This window comes from Corythoichthys intestinalis, chromosome 15, assembly GCF_030265065.1.
Source record: "Corythoichthys intestinalis isolate RoL2023-P3 chromosome 15, ASM3026506v1, whole genome shotgun sequence".
NCBI classification, from domain to species: domain Eukaryota; kingdom Metazoa; phylum Chordata; class Actinopteri; order Syngnathiformes; family Syngnathidae; genus Corythoichthys; species Corythoichthys intestinalis.
This window is the reverse complement of record NC_080409.1, coordinates 5,910,604-5,934,398: the sequence shown is the minus strand read 5'-3', so window position 1 is coordinate 5,934,398 and position 23,795 is coordinate 5,910,604. Positions and strand designations below refer to the sequence as shown.

Genomic DNA, 23,795 nt, shown 5'->3' with positions numbered 1-23,795 from the left:
GGAACGAATTCAGTTCATATGTCGAGGTACCACTGTATTCAAAAATAAAAAAAACAACAACGTTGTATTATGCTGTTACTAAAAACTCTTTTAAGACACATCATGTTTAATGTGTTTTAGAGTCAAGTTGAAAACCAACTGTTGCACATAGACCATCCAAATGCAAAGAAAGTAAATGAATCTAAAAATAATAAGAATAATCACTACCTAAATATCTCAACACAGCGATGTTGGATTTCCTGAATGGCAATTTGTCAAAGCAGGAGGAGTCCATCTGGAAAGGTGTGTTTGTTTGCAGCATCTGCTCAACAAGCTTACTGTCTTTTCCCCCCTTCCTCGGAAGAAATCCACTTCTGATCCAACAATAACCATTTGCTGAGTTAATTCTCGCCTTTTTTAATTTGACTGAAAGCCCCACATAGGGAACGAGGGAACAGAAATAGTGCACAAATCCATCGCGCACAGTGGTACGATCAAGCCGAGAGAGAGACAGAGAGAGAGAGAGAGAGAGAGAGAGCAAGGGAGAGTGTTCACTTTTCCACCAGTGAGGACACACAGAACACTGAAGAGGGTGCAAAAAAAATCTCCAAAACAAATTGACAGCGTGGCTTTTATGTCTCCACAAGTGTCTTCGCAATGTCCACCAAGGCAGAGCAGTGTGAGTACATATGGTTATGTTTCTGTCGTGTTAAATATATATTTTTGAAATATATATATTTGTTTATTTAATTTGAGCGAGAGGACAAGGGGAGCTGTCCTTGGTGATGATGAGAGCTCGGTTGCCAAGGCAGCTTGCAACACGTCCTCACACTGCAGAGGAAGGCTGGAAGACTGTGTGTGTTCGTACGTGTGTGTATATTCGTGTGCGTCCCCTTCCTCACTCCTCCTCCGCATTTCTTTGCACCTTAAAAGAAGCACACCGAGCGTTTGCGCGGCTTTTCAAATTCACCACCACATATATAAATGAAATGAAAATGCTGACAAATAAATTTGAGATGATATTGTCAAGGTCAATTCGGTGGATTGTTCCCCGAGCAATATGGTGTCATGGAGAGTGCTCATTATTATGCTTGGATCAGGCTAGTGGCAGGCTTTCTGCTCCTTCCTTCTTGTGAACAGGTGGACTAAAACATCATGTCTTTCAATAATGCTGAGTGTTGTTGTCCGCACCCACACTTCACTTCGTCAGCCAATCATTAGTCATTTTCAAAGAGTGAATTATGGGTCAAACTTTCTTGTTTTTAAAAATTACAAAAGTTGAGCAGATGATTCTGTCCAGAGGTCAGTGATCTGTGTAGATGCTGTATGTTTACTTTTATAAAATAGGTATCAAAATGTTAATGTAAATGTCTCCTGCTTCTGCATGTTTTTCTCTTCTTTGCCGGGGTAACCTGCTTGGGCTTGTGGGGTGGGTCATCGGGGTGTCACCCCATTGACTTCATAACCTATTGACATGACACGGGAAACGGGGCCGATTCGTAGGGGGCCTATTTTCAAAAACTTCAAATTCAAATATTTATAGAACCAAAGCTGCTACCGACCTAAAACCAAAACAGACACCTACCTTAGCCATATATGAGTCTCCATGAGCAGCGACATAAAAAAATTCAAAGTCGTTCCCTTATATAATCCCGATTAATTATTTTTTATATAACACAATTTAAAATGGCTATAAAAGTCCCAGATTTTACACTAGATGCACAAAAATCCTCAAATGCAGAGACAATCACCTATATTTTCAGGATCAATAGCAATATTTAACATATCATATAAATTTTTGACCAAAATAGCAACTTTTTATATTTTTTTATTTACAACAACTTTTCAACAACTAATAAATTTAACTCAATTTAACATCAGAAACTTAATACTTGAAGAAAACATGCAGAATCAATTAGAAATAATATGTAAATACTATAGATTATGAATAAATTCTATATACAATCATAACTTATTATAGAATAGAATAGCCCTTTATTATCATTATACACTATATAGCCTACTGTTAACGAATGAGGCTAGTGGCCGCCTGGCGCAAAGGGAGCTTTTCTGGCGAAAATTCTTGTGTATAAAATCTTAAATCCCTGAATTCTTCATAGATATTGAAGTAAAACAGTCTCGAGTCTTGGTTAAAAGCAAAGAAACCGTGCTGTTAGCGTTTATTTTACTTATATTGACAAAGTACAATGATACTATGTTAGCGAATGAGGTTAGCGGCCGCCTGGCGTAAACAGAGCTTTTGTGGCGAAAATTATTGTGAATAAATGCTTAAATCCCTGAATTCTTCATAGATATGGACGTAAAGCGGCCTCGATTCTTGGTTAAAAGCAAAGAAACCGTGCAGTTAGCGTTTATTTTACGTATATTGACGAAGTACAATGCTACTATGTTAGCGAATATGTCTAGCGGCCGCCTGGTGTAAAAGGAGGTTTTATGGCGAAAATTCTTGTGAATAAATGCTTAAATCCCCGAATTCTTCATAGATATGGGCGTAAAACAGCCTCGATTCTCAGTTAAAAGTAAACCATGAGGCTAAACAGTTACGAAAATTAGCCCCCTCAATGTGTAAACAAAGAAGAAAATTCCAGAGAATAAATGCTTCAATCCCACATGCGCGGAACGAAAAATATAATATTTACCTCGAATCCTCGGACAAATCACTTCCTGTTTGTATGCGGTACAGCTTTCATAGTTAAATCCAATCATAAGTAAATCCAAGCTTAAATCCGACATGAGCGCGTGCCGTCTTATGATAAGGCTCGGCCCCCTCTGATAAGGCGTTGCGCAAAGAATGACGAAGTGACATTTAATAGTAATGATGTCTATGGTCACCCACTCTGGGTGGGGATCCCGCTGTGTGCCGTGTCGGTTAGGGGGTTGCAGTGGTGGCTGGTGAGCCGGGTGGGCGGGTGGTGGCGCGTCCCCTCATTCCTTCCCTGAAGTCTGATTAACGGAGGCGCGGATGGTCGGAAGGACCACCCTGGATCCCAGGTAGATGACGGCGGCCCCTTTGCTGGAGCTGCGGGAGGAGGGATGGGCTGTGCTGGCTCACCCCTCCAATGGGCTGGAGAGGGGTCGTTGCCCTGGGGTGGCCCCCGCGCAGCATTTCCACTTGTCTGCAGGACTATCACATATCTGATGTGATTTACGCATGATTGGGTGCTATTAGACACACTCAAGTAAAGAAACTATTGGTTTCAGGATTCGTGATCAGGCAGCATAGAATACGATGCCAACATATCCACACTTACAAGTGAGATACATATACACATGATACATATACTTTATGATATATTGACGGGAAGCTGGCCGATTAATAGGGGGCCTATCTCCGTCAAAGCTAACCCAGTGGAAACACAAAGAGCTTTTTACGTTGAAAATGAATTGTTAATAAATGCTTAAATCCCTGAATTCTTTATAGATATGGCTGTAAAATAGTCTCGATTCTTGGTTGAAAGCAAAAAAAAAACAAAACAAAAAAAACGGGCAGTTAGCATTTATTTTAAGGAAGTATGTCGAATGTGTTGCTAGTCTTTATGCCACTGTGGCGCCGCCTTAACACCACAAAGAGCTTTTTACATTGAAAATTCTTGTGAACAAATGCTTAAATCCCTGAATTCCCCATTTAAGGTTCCCTTTAAAAGATTCTTTAAGACAGTTAAGATACCACTATAAAGAGTTATTTGCGGAATCAAAACCTTGGTGGTCTCTGGTCCCATGGCTATAGGTATCAGCCCACAGTGCTCTCCCAACCCAAATCCACACCCTCATTGGATGCGTTAAGAGGATGTTATTTCTGTAAACAGACGCTCTACTAAATATTGATAATATTTTTCTATAAGGGTGCCTAAACACTGGCCTATTTTCGTTTAACTAATTATTCGGCGCTTTTCTGTTTATCCTATCAACTTCATTTCACTTCTCAAATATTACTATCTTCAACTGCTATATGATATATTTAACTGATTTTTTTCCCCAAACAGTGATTTAGAAAGGCAAATCTTAAAAATGATGAGGGGCGCCCAAACTTTTGCATACCACTGTATAAAATGCACTCATATACATGCATAAATGACCACGCGCGAGAGCGACCCGTGCTAACATGCTAAAGGTTCACGAACACCTCACAAGGCAAGGGCTAAACAGGCAAACCGTTGAACTACAGTATGTTATCATTTGTCATTCACACTGTGCTTGAATGCACATCAAGAAATATCATAGACTTCATAATGTATTGACTGTACATGGGGCGCGGGGCCGATAAATAGGGGGCCTGCATTGTTGGCGAGGCTGTCAAAGCTGACCGAGTAGAATCACAAAGACCTTTTTCGTCGTCTCAATTCTTGGTTAAAAGCAAAAAATCCAGCAGTTACCATTTATTTTACATAAATATGTCGAAGTAGAATGCTTGTCTGTTAGTGAATGTAGCTAGCGGCCGCCTTATGTAAACAGAGCTTTTCCAGTGAAAATTCTTGTGAATAAATGCTTAAATCCCCGAATTCTTTATAGATATGGACACAAAACAGTCTTGATTCTTGGTTAAAAGCAAAAAAAAAAATGCATTTAGCATTTATTTTATGTAAATATTAGGGCTGTCAAAATTATCGCGTTAACGGGCGGTAATTCATTTTTTAAATTAATCACGTTAAAATATTTGACGCAATTAACGCACTTGCCCAGCTCAGACAGATTTAAATGACAGTAGAGTGGAAGGCCCACTTGTTAATTATTTTTTGTGGAGTTTTGCTGCCCTCTGCTGGCGCTTGGGTGCGACTGATTTTATAGGCTTCAGCACCCAGGAGCATTGTGTAAGTAATTATTGACATCAACAATGGCGGGCTACTAGTTTATTTTTTGATTGAAAATTTTACAAATTTTATAAAAACGAAAACATTAAGAGGGGTTTTACTTTTAATATAAAATTTCCATAACTTGTACTAACATTTTTCTTTTAAGAACTACAAGTCTTTCTATCCATGGATCGCTTTAACAGAATGTTAATAATGTTAATGCCATCTTATTGATTTATTGTTATAATAAACAAATACAGTCCTTATGTACCGCATGTTGAATATATATATCCATCTTGTGTCTTATCCTTCCATTCCAACAATAATTTACAGAAAAATATGGCATATTATGTAGATGGTTTTAATTACGATTAATTAATTTTTAAGCTGTAATTAACTCGATTAAAAATTTTAATCGTTTGACAGCCCTAGTAAATACTGCGAACTATGATGCCGAAGCAGTAGCGGCTAATTTCTCCCATTGATTTTTTTACTTTTTCAAAAGAAATTCGGCGTTAGATCGCTGCGTGCGTGTGTTTGTGAATAGCTCCTCTTGATGTGGGCGGACCCCTATTTGAACGCGAGGCGCAGTGCATGACCGATCTGAGCCGTCAATACATTATGAAGTCCATGGAAATATGTAAAGAATAATAATAATAACAATAATGAACGCACTTATGCGGTTGGGTGTGGATGATATTTTTCCTACAAGCAGGTAGCGAGGACATTGAGGCTTTTTTTTCTTAATGGATGGGGCAAAATACTGGTTTTAAAAAAGCCCTGCTGCGTGTGGACATGGTCACTCTGAGCAGTTCAGATGGGATTTGACTGTCCGTGACATCAGTCTATGCTGAATGGCGCCTTTGTTGCCACAGCAACCTGCCAGGTGTGTCAATAATGTGGGACAGTCTGAACAGGCCCAGACACTTGCCAAAAATAGTGTGAACAGCAGTGGCGTCACTAGACCTAATACTGTACTGGAGCACAACGGGGCACTAGCGAGCAGGCAATTTTTTTTTTTTTTAAGTCAGAAATAGTGCATTCAACTATATATAATCCAGTGCTTCTTAATTATTTTCTGTTAACCCCCCCCAAGGAAGACGTAAACATTTCGCACCTCCCCAATTCTCTGCCACCACTGTAAATAGTATCATTTGTCTATAAAGTTATAAGTACACCTCTGCATAACATTGTGTCCTTCTTAATATTAAAGAGATACAGAACAGATCAACTTACAATAAAGTATAACTTCTTTAACATTGTTTTGTTTGTAACAGAAAAGACGTAAAGCGCATCAATTTGCCTAAATTAAAAAAAGGCACATTCAAACTATAAAAATACACCCAAGGTTACGTTTTTGGAGGATTTGATACTGAAAAATAAAATTTAATGAAAATAAATTTTGGGGCAATTGGCAATGTTGGGCATGTTTTCGTTGAAAAAGAAAACAGCTATCAATGTGATTGGGGTCTGATGTCTTTAAGTGACATCTTAATTGATTTGACTTGCTGCTCTGCATATCTCCAGTGCGCTTTGCGATGTGCTCTTGTTTGGTTAAAAAATACTGCGTACACTCTGAATATGAGAGGGCCTCTGCCACCCACTGAGTGGATGTGCAATTACACTTTATTCTAGGACGGCAAAAAAGTATGTTCCCCCAGGTCATATGCGCCAGGGGTGTGCCCCACTATTTGAGAAGTACTGATATAATCGGACCAAAATACAGTTTGTAAAAAAAATGATGTTTTTATGTTTTTCAGCCATCAGTATTCAAAATCTAAATTGGGACATTCCTTGTTGATACAACCCCTAACAAAAAGTATGGAATCCCCAGACGAGCACTCACTCAGACATTTTATCATGTAGAACAAAATCAGATAAAAAGCTTGAAAAAATAAGGAATTAGTTCAAAAGTGCAACTCTTTAGCATTCAGAAACACTAAAAGGAATGAATAAAAAACATTGTGGTGGTCAATCAATGTTAATTTTAGAGCGCAAGTGCAGGGAAATATACAGTATATGGAATCACTCCATTCTGTGGAAAGAAATATGGAATCATTAGAACCAAACAAAGAAATAACAATCAAAACACATCTCTTGTACTTACTAGCACCACCTCTGGCTTTTATGACAGCTTGCAGTCTCTGAGGCATGGATTTGATGAGTATTCTTCATCAATTTGGTGCCAACTCTCTTTGATTGCAGTTGCCAGATCATCCTTGCAGGTCGGAGCCTTGCTGAGGACCATTTTTTCCCCCAAGTTCCACCAGAGGTTATCAATAGGGTTGAGATCTGGGCTATTTGCAGGCCATGACATTGACTGGATGAGTCTTTCTCCAAGGAATGCTTTAACAGTTTTATCTCTGTGGCATGATGCATTGCCATCTTGGAAAAAGACAAACACATTTTCAATTGAAGAGATAAGAAAGCTGTCTAAAATTTCAATGTAAACTTTTATTGAAGATTTAACCTGCACAGCCATCTCACCGGTGCCTTTGCCTGACATGCAGCCTCATATCATGAAGGACTGAGGGAATTTTGATGTTTTCTTCAGCCAGTTATCTTTGTAAATCTCACTGGAACAGCACCAAACAAAAGTTCCAAGATCATCACCTTTGCCAAGATCATCACCAATGCCAATTCTTGACTTTTGACACCTTGTCCAATGCAGATTCTTGAATCTTGACAAGGGGATGCTGCTGGAAATTTTGTTTGGTGCTGTTCCAGTGACATTTACAAAGATGACTGCCTGAGGAAAACATCAAAATTCCCTCAGTCCTTGATGATATGGGGCTGCATGTCAGGCAAAGGCACCGGGGAGATGGCTGTGCAGGTTAAATCTTCAATAAATGCACAAGTTTACGTTTTCAGCTTCAGAAAGCTTTCAGAAAGTTTGTCATTTTCCAAGATGACAATGCATCATGCCACAGAGCTAAAACTGTTAAAGCATTCCTTGGAGAAAGACTCATCCAGTCAATGTCATGGCCTGCAAATAGCCCAGATCTCAACCCTATTGAAAATCTGGTGGAAATTGGTAAAAAAAAAAAAAATTAATAAAAAAAAAAGGTCCACAGCAAGGCTCCGACCTGCAAGGATGATGTGGCAACTGCAATCAAAGAGAGTTGGCGCCAAATTGATGAAGAATACTCATCAAGTCCATGCCCCAAAGACTGCAAGCTGTCATAAAAGCCAGAGGTGGTGCTTCTAAATACTAGAGATGTGTTTTGATTGTTTTTTCTTTGTTCAGTTCTCATGATTCCATATTTTTTTCCTCAGAATGGAGTGATTCCATATATATTTCCCTGCGCTTGCTCTATAAAAGTAACATTTACTGACCACCACAATTTAAAAAAAAATTCATTTCTTTTAGTTTTTCTTAATGCTAAAGCATAGGCGGCGTTTGACTTTTGGGCAGGGTGGGCACAACATGTTGATGACCCCGAAACAGAGTGTCAGCAATAAAATTAACTTACAAGAATATTTATAATAATACGTTGAAAATGAGCGTTTTTTTTATTCCCATCATTCTTGAGGGGAATTCTAAATCAGACTGCTAGCAGGACAGCTTTCTTTTCACCAAGATCATCATCCAATGAATATGGTACGCCCGCCAGTGTCATGCCAGTGTAGTTACCTCAGTCAAAAATTGTATCCCCTGGGCAGAGCCATATGGAGGTAGATTTGTGTCTTTATAATTCGATTTAAAAAAAAAAAAAGTTGCTTCAATCAAAAAAAAAAGTTGCTTCAATCAAAATATAAAATTTCAATTAAAAAATAGTCACTTCAATAAAAAAAAATGTGTTTGAATGCAAAAATAAATGTGAAATTCTAAAAAATGCATTTGAAAGCTATTTTTATTTGAACTTTTTTTTTTTTTTTTTGATTGAAGTAATGTTGTTTTATGTTTGGGCCACATTTTGGCCAGGACATTATTGTCATTATTAATCAATCAAAAAATAAGTTGCTTCATGCAAAAAAAAAAAAAATTTAAAGAAAAATCACTTCAATCAAAAAAAAGAAAAAAATGTAATCATAGAAATAAAGTTTTTGAATGCGAAAAAATATTTGGGACGCAAACATTTGCATTTGAACACTTAGCTTTTCATGAAAAAAAAGTTTTCTTTGATTTTTGCAATCCTTTTTGTGTTTGGGCCATATTATGGGTAGGGCATTTGTGTTTAAATTATTCTATCCCCCCAAAATGTTGCTTTAATCATAACATATTTTCAACCAAAGAAAAAAATCATTTATAAAAAAATAAAATTGCCCTCCCCATTATTTTTTTTTGAAAATGATATGCAAAGCAACTGACTGTCTAAGGTGCTAGTCACATGATCCGTTTTAAAAATAATTTAGACCCATTATAAAAATATCTTTTTTTTGTTAATTTCATTCATTTTAGTGGTTTGTTTTCGTGCTTTACAACTTTTATATATAAACGAAAGTCAATTACATGCAATGACACTTTCAGGCCACCAGGGGGGGCCTGCCCCCCCAAACTCTGTTTATGTGCTAAAGAGTTGCACTTTTGAACAAATTTATTATTTTTTTCAAGCTTTTTAAATGAGTTTGTTCTACGTGATAAAATGTCTGAGTGAGTGCTCATCCGAGACTGGTGATTGCATACTTTTTGCTAGGGGTTGTATTTACCATTTGACAATGTCAAACTGATCATTAAGACAACATCGCCAGTGGTTTTCCAGGATTTGCATAGTGCTGCACATCATTGTCAATTTAAAGATAATTGAATAGCTGTTAGCGTTTGTCCTTGAGTAAATTAACTTGCCTTGAATCAACATTCTTTTGCACATGTTGACTCCTATAAAGCATTAGGTAACCACATCCCCTTGGGCTTCTTGTAACCTCATAGAAATAACTTAAAAGGTCACTTGAAGAGGGCTAGGGGGCATTGGAATCACAGCCTCTGTTTAATTTTGTAACTGGAACATCTGTGTTCCATGGATGCAGGAGAGAAGCAGTATCAAATTTGAACTGAATGCATTATTATAAAATAAAATTTCTTTAGGGTACAGCTTTGTTTGTCCGAGTCTCAAATTGTTAATCCGCTTTCTGCTTTTTATTTTTTCTATAGTTGCTTCAAAGATTCGATACTTGCAAGAGTATCACAACCGTGTGCAGCACAATATTTATCCAGTGCCCTCCGGAACTGACATTGCAAACACACTGAAATACTTTTCTCAAACCCTGCTCAGGTAAGTACACTGCTCTGGAACAAACAGGTAACATTTCAAAATGTCTGATATTTAAACTTATACATGGTCAGATAAGATTTTTTTTTTTTTTTTTAATAGGATAGTGTTTTTCAAATGACTTTTTTTGACATCGTTACGCAAGTATAAAAAAATAGTAAAAATGGCCGATCACTTTAGTGGTCAAAATACATGAGCACTATAAATGTGAGAACAACTGAGGTGGAGCTCCAGGATGTTTATTGATTCAGTGGTCAGCTGCTGGATGAATGCTTCCCTCATGTGGCCCTCCCTGAGGGGGCCTAAGGAAGGCTGCTCCAAAGTTGTGGGGTCAGCCCGCTCCCACGGGTGCGGTGTAAGGCGGAGGAAGAACATCCTCCTCCAGCACAGACCAAGCGGGCAGCCATTTCAGATTAAATCTCACTCCTCATTGAATAAAAGAATATTTAGGCAGAGAAACTAGCAGAGGTGGGTAGAGTTTTCAAATATTTTATAATAAGAGTAGTGTTACTTCAAAATAATATTAATCAAGTAAAAGTAGTCATCTAAAAAATTTACTCAGGTACAAGTAAAAAAGAATTGAAAAGAATACTCAAGTCCCATTAAAAAAAAAAAAAAATATATATATATATATATATATATATATATATATATATATATATATATATATATATATATATATACAGTGCCTTGCAAAAGTATTCAGCCCCCTTGAACCTTGCAACCTTTCGCCACATTTCAGGCTTCAAACATAAAGATATAAAATTTTAATCTTTTGTCAAGAATCAACAACAAGTGGGACACAATCGTGAAGTGGAACAAAATTTATTAGATAATTTAAACTTTTTTAACAAATAAAAAACTGAAAAGTGGGAGTGCAATATTATTCGGCCCCCTTGCGTTAATACTTTGTAGCGCCACCTTTTGCTCCAATTACAGCTGCAAGTCGCTTGGGGTATGTTTCTATCAGTTTTGCACATCGAGAGACTGATATTCTTGCCCATTCTTCCTTGCAAAACAGCTCGAGCTCAGTGAGGTTGGATGGAGAGTGTTTGTGAACAGCAGTCTTCAGCTCTTTCCACAGATTCTCGATTGGATTCAGGTCTGGACTTTGACTTGGCCATTCTAACACCTCGATACGTTTATTTTTGAACTATTCCATTGTAGATTTGGCTTTATGTTTTGGATCATTGTCCTGTTGGAAGATAAATCTCCGTCCCAGTCTCAGGTCTTGTGCAGATACCAACAGGTTTTCTTCCAGAATGTTCCTGTATTTGGCTGCATCCATCTTCCCGTCAATTTTAACCATCTTCCCTGTCCCTGCTGAAGAAAAGCAGGCCCAAACAATGATGCTGCCACCACCATGTTTTACAGTGGGGATGGTGTGTTCAGGGTGATGAGCTGTGGTGCTTTCACGCCAAACATATAGTTTTGCATTGTGGCCAAAAAGTTCAATTTTGGGTTCTGCTGACCAGAGCACCTTCTTCCACATGTTTGGTGTGTCTCCCAGGTGGCTTGTGGCAAACTTTAAACGAGACTTTTTATGGATATCTTTGAGAAATGGCTTTCTTCTTGCCACTCTTCCATAAAGGCCAGATTTGTGCAGTGTATGACTGATTGTTGTCCTATGGACAGACTCTCCCACCTCAGCTGTAGATCTCTGCAGTTCATCCAGAGTGATCATGGGCCTCTTGGCTGCATCTCTGATCAGTTTTCTCCTTGTATGAGAAGAAAGTTTGGAAGGACGGCCGGGTCTTGGTAGATTTGCAGTGGTCTGATGCTCCTTCCATTTCAATATGATGGCTTGCACAGTGCTCCTTGAGATGTTTAAATCTTGGGAAATCTTTTTGTATCCAAATCCGGCTTTAAACTTCTCCACAACAGTATCTCGGACCTGCTGGTGTGTTCCTTGGTTTTCATAATGCTCTCTGCACTTTAAACAGAACCCTGAGACTATCACAGAGCAGGTGCATTTATACGGAGACTTGATTACACACAGGTGGATTCTATTTATCATCATCGGTCATTTAGGACAACATTGGATCATTCAGAGATCCTCACTGAACTTCTGGAGTGAGTTTGCTGCACTGAAAGTAAAGGGGCCGAATAATATTGCACGCCCCACTTTTTAGTTTTTTATTTGTTAAAAAAGTTTAAATTATCCAATAAATGTTGTTCCACTTCACGATTGTGTCCCACTTGTTGTTGATTCTTGACAAAAAAAATTAAATTTCATATCTTTATGTTTGAAGCCTGAAATGTGGCGAAAGGTTGCAAGATTCAAAGGGGCCGAATACTTTTGCAAGGCACTGTATATATATATCTATATCTATATATCTATATATATATATATATATATATATATATATATATATATATATATATATATATATATATATATATATATATATATAGTTTTTTCTCAGCACAATGTCATCTACAGTGGTATGAAAAAGTATCTGAACCTTTTGGAATTTCTCACATTTCTACATAAAATTGCCATCAAATGTGATCTGATCTTTGTCAAAATCACACAGATGTAAAAACAGTGTCTGCTTTAACTAACACCTCAGAAACATTTATAGCTTTTCATATTTTACTGAGGATAGCATGCAAACAATGACAGAAGGGGGAAAAAATAAGTAAGTGAACCTTCTGCCTAAGGAGACTTAAAGAGCAATTGAAACCAATTTTTACCAAACAATTTAAGTCGGGTGTGTGCCCAATCACTGATGACTGGTTTACAGCTGCCCACTATAAAATATACACCTGGTAAAAATTGTCTTGATGAGAAGCATCTTCTGATGTGCATCATGGCTCAGTCAAAAGAGCATTCTGAAGACATGCGATCAAAGATTGTTGATTTGTATAAAGCTGGGAAAGGATACAAAACCATCTCTAAAAGTCTGGATGTTCATCAATCCACAGTCAGAGAAGTTGTCTACAAATTCAAAAAAAGTTTGGCACTGTTGCTTCTCTCCCAAGGAGTGGCCGTCCACCAAAGATGAAGCCAAGAGTTCAGCGCAGAATACTCAGAGAGGTAAAAAAAAGAACCCCAGAGTGTCTGCTAAAGACTTACAGAAATCAATGGCACAGTCTAATATCTCTGTGCACAAATCAACTATATGTAAAACTATGGCCAAGAATGGTGTTCATGGGAGGACTCCACAGAGGAAGCCATTGCTGTCTAAAAAAACATTGTTGCTCATTTAATATTCGCAAAAAGGCATTTGGACACTCCAAACACGTTTTGGCAAAATATTTTGTCAACTGATGAAAACAAAATTGAATTTTTTAAATTGAATTTTGAATTTTAAAACACAACGTCATGTGTGGAGGAAAAATGGAACAGCTCACCAACATCAACACCTCATCTCCACCGAGGAGCATGGTGGAGAGATCATCATGATTTGGGGCTGTTTTGCTTCCTCATGGCCTGGACAACTTTTCATCAATCATTAATGGAAGAATGAATTCAAAAATTTTGCAGGAGGGGGCCACAAAATACTAAATGTGATGGTTCACTTATTTATTTCCTCCCTTCTGTAATCATTTGCATACTATCCGCATTAAAATATAAAAACCTATAACTGCTTGGGTGGTTTTACTTAAAACAGACACTTTTTTTCTCATCTGTGTGATTTTGACAAAGATCAGATCACATTTTATGGTGATTTTATGACCAAAAAGGTTAAGATAATTTTTCATACCACTCTATATGAGCTCTTGTTATTATTATACAGTGGTACCTCTACTTACAAATGTCTCAACATGCAGAACTTTCAGGTTGAGACACGCCTCAATGGAAAAATATTGCCTCTTCTTACAAAAGACATTTCAGGATACGAAAGGCAAAAATACAGTATGGCTGGTATTCGTAGCTCCTAGATTTTACTGAATGTAACATACTTATACTGTAGCTGCTCTGTCATTGGCCATTGCCTAGCATTGCTAGCATCCAATTGGCTAAGCGGAACCTCTACTGTATGTGTGTATCCCAGCGTCCTCTTCATTTGCCCCTAATGTTCCTTTAGCTTTACATGAGTGGATAAACTTGTATTCGTTACTCTGTTCTTGTTATTTTACATCATGCACAACTCAGATTGCAGTGTTTTTTTTTTTTTTTTTTTTAATGTTTTTCATGTATTTGTTCCATGTTTATAATATTTATGTCAGAATTTTCGGGGGGGCGGATTAGGGCATTTACATGGAAAACGTGTCTCTACTTACAGAATTTTAAAGTTACAATACCACTTCCACAACCAATTAATTTCGAAAGTACGGGTACCACTGTCCTGTACTATAACCTATGACATGACCATATTAGCCCCCCCACAAAAAAGCACAAAATTGACTTCCGACTAGAAAAACCTACAGAAATTAGACATCATAGACATCACCTGTTCAAAGAGCACAAGTACCCTCTAGTGAAGAAACTAATTTCCCACCATGGAATTAAAACTATCATATCTCCGGTTTTCTGTGGCCTGTTAATGCCAAATGAAAACTGGGAGAGGTTGAAATCCGCGCTTTCGAGTAATGTTAATACTTTGTCAAAGAAGCCCCTTTCAGACGTACGTTGATCTCCGGTTAAATTCCAGGATTTGAACGAAAAGACCTTCTGTCTGAAAGTAATTTCCCAGGTCGACTGAAACGGACATTAACCGGGTCGCGTCTTAGTATAAGGTCTCGGACTTACATGGGAGGCAGCATGTGTGAAAGCAGCCGTTGGATTCCCAGGTACAGCACAAGGGCTGATGACTTAAATATCGCTGAGGGCCAATCATCAATTCCTCTTTCTTCGCAGTAAGACAAAAAGTCATTGCAATTATCAGCATGGCAAATTGGAAAGATAGCAAAATTAAACTGGAAACATAAAAAAATTAAATTGCGACTGGATCTTACAGCTGGGGAAGAGACAGTCCATCGACCCATTGTTGGAAAAGTGTGGTTCATTTTGTTGCTGATGCCGACCAAAAATGACGTAAGTTATAAAATCCCGCACAGAGAGCACAAAGTTGCTAACACGAGACAAGTATGAAATCGTCCAACCAGAGTAATTTCCAGTACATCTCCCCATGTCTGACAGCCATGACATGGGTAAATCCAGCGTCACCATACACCTTTTTACGGCGCTTTGATAGCACAAGATTGAACAGAATGGCATGATCATAGGACATCCGACTGCAAATTCGTGTGTGGTCATGTGACTGTATTGTTACATCTGATTGGTACAATGTAGTCATGTGATTATTGTTGCGAAGTCTCATTGGTGAAATTGGTAGAGCCTCTGTTGGCATGTAGAACAAAAATAAAGCCTAATACAGTTTGTACGTGTATGTACATTGGTAAAAATGATCTGAACCTTTTGGAATTTCTCATATTCCTGCATAAAATCACCATCAAATGTGATCTGATCTCTGTCAAAATCTCACAGATGAAAAAACAGTGTCTGCTTTAACTTAAACCACCCCAACATTTATAGGTTTCCACATTTTAATGAGGATAGTATACAAACAATGACAGAAGGAGGAAAAATAAGTATATGAACCATCACATTTAATATTTAGTACCCCCGCCTTTGGCAGAATTAACTTCAACCAGACGCTCCCTGTAGCTGTAGCTCAGTCTGGCACATCAATCAGGACTAATCTTGGCCCATTCTTTTCTACAAAACTGCTGTAGTTCAGTCAGATGTCTTTGATCTCTGGCATGAATTGCTGTCTTTAGGTCATGCCACAGCATCTCAATGGGGTTCAAGTCTGGACTTTGGCTTGGCCACTCCAGAACGTGTATTTTGTTCTTCTGAAGTTTACTTCTGTGTTTTAGAACTTTGTCTTGTTGCAGCATCCATCCTCTTTTTAGCTTCAATTGTCTGACAGACTGCCTCAAGTCAATTGTCTGACAGACTGCCTCAAGTTTTCCTCCAAAACATCCGGATAAACTTTTGAATTCATTCTTCCATTAATGATTGCAAGTTGTCCTGGCCCTGAGGCAGCAAAACAGCCTCAAATCATGATGCTCCCTCCACCATGCTTCACCGTGGGGATGAGGTGTTGATGTTAGTGAGCTGTTCCATTTTTCCTCCACACAAAACATTGTGTGTTACTCCCAAACAATTCAACTTTGGTTTCATCAGTCCACAAAATATTTTGCCAAAACTTCTGTGAAGTGTCCAAGTGCCTTTTTGCGAATATTAAATGAGCAACCAGCAATGTTCTTTTTTTAAGACAACAATGGCTTCCTCCGTGGAGTCCTCCCATGAACACCATTCTTTGCCATAGTTTTACATACAGCTGATGTGTGCAGAGATATTGGACTGTGCCAGTGATTTCTGTAAGTCTTTAGCAGACAATCTAGGGTTCTTTTTACCTCTCTGAGTATTACACGCGGAACTCTTGGCGTCATCTTTGGTGGACGGCCACTCCTTGGGAGAGAAGCAACAAGGCCAAACTCTCTCTATTTTTAGACAAATTCTCATACTGTCGATTGATGAACATCCAGACTTTTAGAGATGGTTTTGTATCCATTCCAGCTTTATACAAATCAATCCTTGATCACGGGTCTTCAGACAGCTCTTTTGACCGAGCCAGGATACACATCAGACAATGCCTCTCATCAAGACATTTCTTACCAGGTGTGTGTTTTATAGTGGGCAGGGCAGCTTTAAACCACTCATCAGTGATTGGGAACACACCTGATTTATAATGTTTGGTAAAAATTGGTTTCAATTGCTCTTTAAGTCTCCGTAGACAGAGGGTTCACTTACTTATTTTTCCTCCTTCTGTCATTGTTTGCATGCTATCCTCATTAAAATATAAATACCTATAAATGTTTGGGTGGTTTTAGTTAACTGCAATCTCATCTGTGTGATTTTGACAAATCACATTTGATGGTGATTTTATGCAGAAATGTGAGAAATTCCAAAAGGTTCAGATACTTTTTCATACCATTGTAATATTAAGAGGAAAAATATAACGACTCTAGTTCAGGCCAAAGTAGAGAAGTAAGAGAAGCGTTTCAGCAACAATTAACGCGTTACTACCCACCTCTGGAAACTAGTGTAGTCTTGACATGTTTGCTCATTTATAAAGTGGAGGGATTGCTGAACTGTTCAAAAGAGGATAATCAAAACACCTCTGCTTGGTAGATCATTTCCCTTTAGTAACGCCATCAACAATTCATTCCATACGGTTTGAAAGCCTGTTTTAATCAATTTCTACCTAAAAAAAGTGTCAAATCTTTAATGACTATGTTAAATGTCCGGGTCCTCTATGGCTTCTATTCAAATTTCAAGGGTGTACGTTTGCATAGGGACGGTAGTGACATAACACTACCAACAATTCAGTATGCTCAAATTTTCCCCAACTTTTAAGCAACTTTATTTGCTTTATATAATTAGTTGTTATATACAGTGTATCACAAAAGTGAGTACACCCCTCGCATTTCTGCAGATATTTAATTATATCTTTTCATGGGACAACACTGACAAAATGACACTTTGACACAATGAAAAGCAGTCTGTGTGCAGCTTATATAATAGAGTTATCTTAACCCCTGGCAACAATTTAGATATTAATGGCTATATTTTGAGTTATTTTGAGGGGAAAATAAATTAACTCTATTATATAAGCTGCACACAGACAACTTTTCATTGTGTCAAAGTGTCATTTTGTCAGTGTTGTCCCATGAAAAGATATAAATATCTGCAGAAATGCGAGGGGTGTACTCACTTTTGTGATACACTGCAGGTAATCTATATTGTCTTACCATATGTTGCAAGGATAGAATTGACCCTACCATTACTAAGTGAATTATTTTCATTATGTTCAGACTTACATTTTACCCCTTTTCACTTGTGTAATGTGCCACTCCATTTTTTTCCTTAAATGCATGTTTGATTGGGTGATTACTTGACTCCCCCCACGCTCTGCCCCCTTAGAAGAGGAGGGATGTTAGAAGTTTTATTTTCGGCCAGCAGCAGCTACTGTAAATTATGTAAAAAGACGTCAATGTTGTGGAAGTGGGGAACACACCACTAATTTTGCTACTGAAAGTCCGATCTGCATCAGAGTTAGCATAAGATTAAATTGTGTGAATTGCTAACCTGGAAAACTCGAGTAGGAAGCTGCTTAGAGAGAAGTCTCCTCCTGTATGTGTTTTCTACTGTTAACATTAGTTAAACTGTGAGTAATGTAGTGAACTTTGATGGAAAGTATAGAACCAGCAAAACGTGAGCAAGAAGCTGCTTAGAGTCCCAGTCTGTGTTTCACAGGAAAGTGATGACAGAAACGGCCTGGTTTAGAAGGAAAGAAGGCGAGAGCATGTTGTAAATTTACACCTTTGAAACCAAATACCTCTGCGTACTTTTATTCATTGATTAAAATGTATTCATTTATTTTCTTCTTCATTTATTTTAAAATATTTTTATTTTCAACCTGTGCAGACATTTTTTCAGATAAACATACATGAATCAAAATCGAGGTAAAAGTTTAATTAAGAGGAATTTAGATTTTCCCCATAATTGCTCAACCCACTGGTGCACTTCAGAGATGAAAATAAGGGAGAAGAAGATGAAAGAGACAACCAAATAAAGTAGAGATGTGACCGAAAATTCGACACCGAAAACTTTCGGTTTGCTATTTTCGATTAAAAGACCGAAAGTTTACCTCCGAATAGTGTGAAGAACTGTAGTCCTCTTGTGATGACGTCATTAAAACACGGCGAGAAACGACACTACTGGCTTATAGCCAACATGTCAGCAATTTGGAAGTATTTTGAGGTATCAAAGAAATACAGCAATTATTAAATGAAGGAAAATAAAATACATTTGCTTCATCGCTGCTACACATGTGTTCTGAAGTTGTTTTCCCTTGATGTCCCGCGTCACATCGGGAACAGTGCATTAGAGCCCGTGCTTGAGCAGTTCAAGCGAACAATAGCCTATACAAATAAAATAGTATTTAAATGCATACATGTGCATTCGCTGTGGTTTAGTACAATACATTTATAGCACGACCACTACCTCATTTGTCATCTTTTTTTCCCGCGACTTCCACACCCCCTCTGCCAGTTGCCGTTTAATCCGGGTGCGAGCGACTTTGCTCGGCTTCGTCGCCACTAGAACTCGGCCCGCTCACCTGGCTCTCGATCGATTCCACTTGTTGCAGGGTCATTATCAATATGAAGTGCCTTTTGGTGTCCTCATCAGAAACACCCAAGAACTTGCCTTTCAGTACATCTCTAAAATAAAGCAATGTATTACAGTAAGTGGTGAAGGACAATGTAGGCCTACATATAGTTGCATGTATCAGGTAAGTTAAGTTAAATACAGACATTTATTATAAGTTTTCAAAATGTTTCTTCAGTTGTTTTTGAAAACAAATGTTTGAATCAAACGATGTTTCACCTGAACCAATACACAAGAAATATAACGCAATACTAAGGGTGTAACGGTACATGTATTTGTATTGAACCGTTTCGGTACATGGTGCTCGGTTCGGAAGGGAGGCGTACCGAACGAGTTTCTAACGTAATGTAACCCTTACTTTTCGAGGCTGTGAGTCGATCGGGTTACAGTTTCTTCGTGAAGATTATATTTATTCCGTCTTCTCTACGATAATGAGGACCAACATGGTAGGACACTATAACGCAGAAACGTCAATGGCGCGACAACGTGGCCGCTGCGAGAACGCAGTGAAACGCGGGCGTTAAAGTCAATCAGCCAATGCACACCAGTCGCAGTATGGCCGCGTGTTAGACGTGTCCCAGAAGCGGCTCAACACGACACACGCAAAAAGAACGGCGGAGTTTATTATTTGATGCGAGACGCAACCCTACTGTGTCAATACTACTACCGGTAGCTAGGATCGGGCAGACCGGAAGTCACTCGTGTAAAAATACGGTGGATCCGGTTGATTTTCAAACTAATATGCAACCGTAACCCACTTTTTGAGTCCATCAGATCTGTTGAGTGGTAGATCGGGGCACAGTTGACTTGTCTTTGTTGATTTACTGCTGTCTTCTCTGCTATAATAATAACCAACATGGCCCCGTGTTCAATACAAAACCCTCCTACCACAACAAAACAAGCAGGAACTAATGTTCACATAGGAACTAAAGTTATACAACATAAAATATATAATATAAATGAATACTACATCACATTTGTAAAATATAAACACATAATAAGATAAATAATAGCCCATTTAATTAAAATAAATTGAAATGAGCTAAAACACCTGTAATTAAATAATAAGAATAATACACAGATCCTGCTTACACAATTAAATTTATTAAGTTCTGTGTGGTGCTTTAACTTGAGAAAATCCACTAATAAAGCTTTTGAAAACCGTTCATAAGAAAAAAAAAAAAAACGATTCATTGAGGCATTTCATTTGTAAAATACATGTTAAAATCTTTGTCATTGGGATTGCTTTTCTCTTTAGCGCAGGACTTCTTTTTTCTTCTTTCTTTCAGAAAGAAAGCTGACCAATATGTGGGGTCTGAAAGGCAAATTGTTGTTGGATTATCTTTAAATACCCGCTACTTTTTGTATAGGCTAATGTTCCTGTTGTTGAAAGCACAAAGGTGTGGAATAAACAACTAGCACAAATGAAAATGAACCGAACCGTGACCTCAAAACCGAGGCACGTACCGAACCGAGATTTTTGTGTACCGTTACACCCCTACGCAATACAGATTTATTTTGGCATTTATCATTTAGCCTATAAATTATTTAGGTTCATATTCATGAGAAATGTAGCCCAGGCCTCTGTTTACCCAATCTGTTTGGTTTTATTAATCTCCTGTCCCCAGCAAAAACTGTACATGCAGGTTATGCTGTTATATTGTCCCTACCAATGTTGAGACCAGACCTAAACCCTTGCTTCTATTGTTCTTGCTATTGTTAGTTTGGAGTTGTTGCAAGTCATCTACCAAGGTTGTCTTAATCACGTCTGTGCAAATACCATGCCCAAGCAAATTATCCACGTATTCAGTCAGGTTGAGGTCGTGACTGACACTGCGCTAATTCTTTTCCACTCTGATAAACACAACTAAGAAGCATTGAACCAATGAAATATACAGCAGCAATCCTCAACCTTTTTCTCAATGCGGACCGGCGGGCTACCAACGATGGCTAATTTTAGGAGATGCTACCTCAACATCACAATGCCGTCGTCTTCACACTCTGGTCTTGAGTTTTATTAGTTAAAATAAATGCATGAGTCAGTTGCAGCAGCAGAATACATTGTTTGACATAGGCCATGATGGTTTGTTCTATTTTACCCGAGGTGAAACTCTCTTCCACATTTGCACATTTCTTACAAATGTTGCCTTATTCATATACGGTGAGTGAAAAAAATTAAGCAGGCTTTCCAGGATTATAAAGTGGATTCTTACTAAAGGGAAATAATCTCTAAATTTATATAGGATAATCCAGTGAATGATGTTCACACTTCAGTCATTCTTCATGCTTTCCTGTGGTCTGGTAGGACAAACCACAATGCTGCTGATGCCATGTCTTTGGCACAGATACAGCAGAATAGATGCTGAAGTCTAAGGGAAAAAAAGGAATTGCTCACAGTGTTTTTCCTGGTAAGCTCCATCCTTTTCACTAAGCAATAGGTTGCGTAATCATGTGCCAATTTTTTCCAGATGCAAATCATTTTTTTTGTATTATCTGACCATTTTATCAGGAAAAAAAGGTATGATTAAGCTTTGAATAATAGCAAAACAGCAGTTCTATTTTTAATTGACAATTTAGGGTTCGACAGTCAATGTCACGTGTCTGTATCAGTGCATTTCTACATGTGTTATATGTGTATATGTTTGTAATTTTTCGTGTGTGTGTAGATACACGCAGTATGTCTGTGTCCGTGTGTACTAGTCCAGTGTATGCGTGCGAGTGTGTCTGTGTGTTGTTCATGGTTCAATTCAATGATGTAGTCTGTAAATGAGAAATGGGCAGTGAAAAAGTCAGAGTTATCATCTGTGTATTGACTTGATTCTGTAACTAACCTGTACAGTGGAAAGACAAGTGAACACACCCTTGTTAAAATAAGATGGTTTTCTGATGTAAAAAATATGCAACTCACAAAGAATTAATTTCCCCTTCCTTTCAGAGGAAAAAACTGAGAAAAACAATAGAAAAAAAAGTAACACTAAGGGATCTCAAGCAGGAGTGTCGCTAGGTTTTAAGAACAGGTGGGGCTTAGCCCCCAGGAGATGCACAGGATGTAAGTGAACGTAGCGTGTGAGCACAAAAATTCCCGATACATACATATATATGGCGGAAAACACAGACAAGCCTGAAAAAGCAGTTTCTGCTCTTGCACCCCTCTTTAAAAGAAACTGCTGTATTTTAAGCCAAAACAACTGTTGTGTTTGATGGAACAATATGTCGAAATGCTGCCATAGCAGATTCATGGCGCATTAATTTGTCCGTTTTACCCCGGAAACCCCCGTTTACAGACTTCGCGCAACCGTTTTTGTTTCAACATGTAATGAAGGTAATTAATTATATTTATTATTCAAAATGTTTGTCATTTTTAGCTTACAATCATTAATTGATGTCTAATATTTCATTTAAAAAAAAAACGACTTTAAAAAAATTATTCACTTGCATATTTTAAACTTTTAAACAAATGACGTCACAATGAAAAAAATGGTGTCTGTAAAAAAGTCACGGATATCTACCTCATAACTATCGCTTAATTGTATTTTTTTTTTTTGATACTGTCGCATTTTCTCCAATATGTTAGATGATAAATAATCGATCCAAACAGAGAACCATTGAAAAAAAAAAAAAGCGTTTAAAAGGGTAATTATATGAAAAAGAAAATCCTGATCACTCCTTGATGTCTGCGATTTCTGCATCGCGAGCCTTGTTATATTACCATGTTTCACCCATAAAATCCCCTAAAAATCTGGCTGTGGCCATTCACAGCTGTGTCTTGACTCGCAGACATCAAGGAGTGAAATGAGTTCACTCCGTAGGGGTCCCTTAAAGATAAGGTGAGTAGCTCAGTCATCCGGGAGGTGCTCACGGTAGAGCCGCCGCCCCTCTCTGAGGAGCCAGATGAGGTGGCCCAGGCATCTGATTAGGATGCCTCCGGGGTGTCACGATGGTGAGGTGTTCTGGGCACTTCCCACGGGCAGGAGGCCGTGATGCTGACCCAGAGGAGACTATGTCTCCCGGCTGGCCTGAGAAAGCCTTGAGATCACACAAGAAGAGCTGGCTGAAGTGGCTGGAGAGAGGGAAGTCTGGGCTTCCTATCTGAAGCTGCTGCCCCCGCGACCATACCTCGGATAAGCGGGAGAAAATGGATGGATGGATGGATGGATGGATGGATGGATGGATGGATGGATGGATGGATGGATGGATGGGTTTGACAGCTGCCGTCATATTTTTGGGATCAAAGCACCGTTACGCCCTTGAATTTTATACCGGAACAGGGTTCCGGACCGTTTCGGCCCAGTTTCACTCCTTTGTACAACTCTATCATATTTGCACATTTCAGTGATTAATAGAATAGAATAGAATAGAATAGAATAGAATAGAATAGAATAGAATAGAATAGAATAGAATAGAATAGAATAGCCCTTTGTCATTATACGGTTATACAATAAAATTGTGGAGCATCTCCCTTTACGGTGCAGGACAAGTAAAAAAAATCTCGAAAGTGGCTTGCATGAATAAAGTATGAAATCTAAATAAATATAAAATATGTATGAGGTAGTCCTATGTTCAGGCAGTGCAACTAATTGAAGTGAAGTAGCAGCAGTTGACAGG

The 23,795-nt window shown here is 38.3% G+C and overlaps 1 protein-coding gene across 2 annotated transcripts in view; it reads left to right on the top strand.

Moving 5' to 3' along the window:
• Nucleotides 1-515: 515 nt before the first annotated feature.
• Nucleotides 516-23,795, top strand: part of LOC130930678 (protein unc-79 homolog) — a 172,004-nt gene continuing 148,724 nt past the window's right edge. For both annotated transcript variants that reach the window (XM_057858695.1, XM_057858694.1), the window contains exons 1-2: nucleotides 516-658; nucleotides 9,883-10,003. In XM_057858695.1, coding sequence (XP_057714678.1) covers nucleotides 637-658; nucleotides 9,883-10,003 — 143 coding nt within the window. In that variant the 5' untranslated portion in view covers nucleotides 516-636. The remainder of the gene's footprint in view (nucleotides 659-9,882; nucleotides 10,004-23,795) is intronic.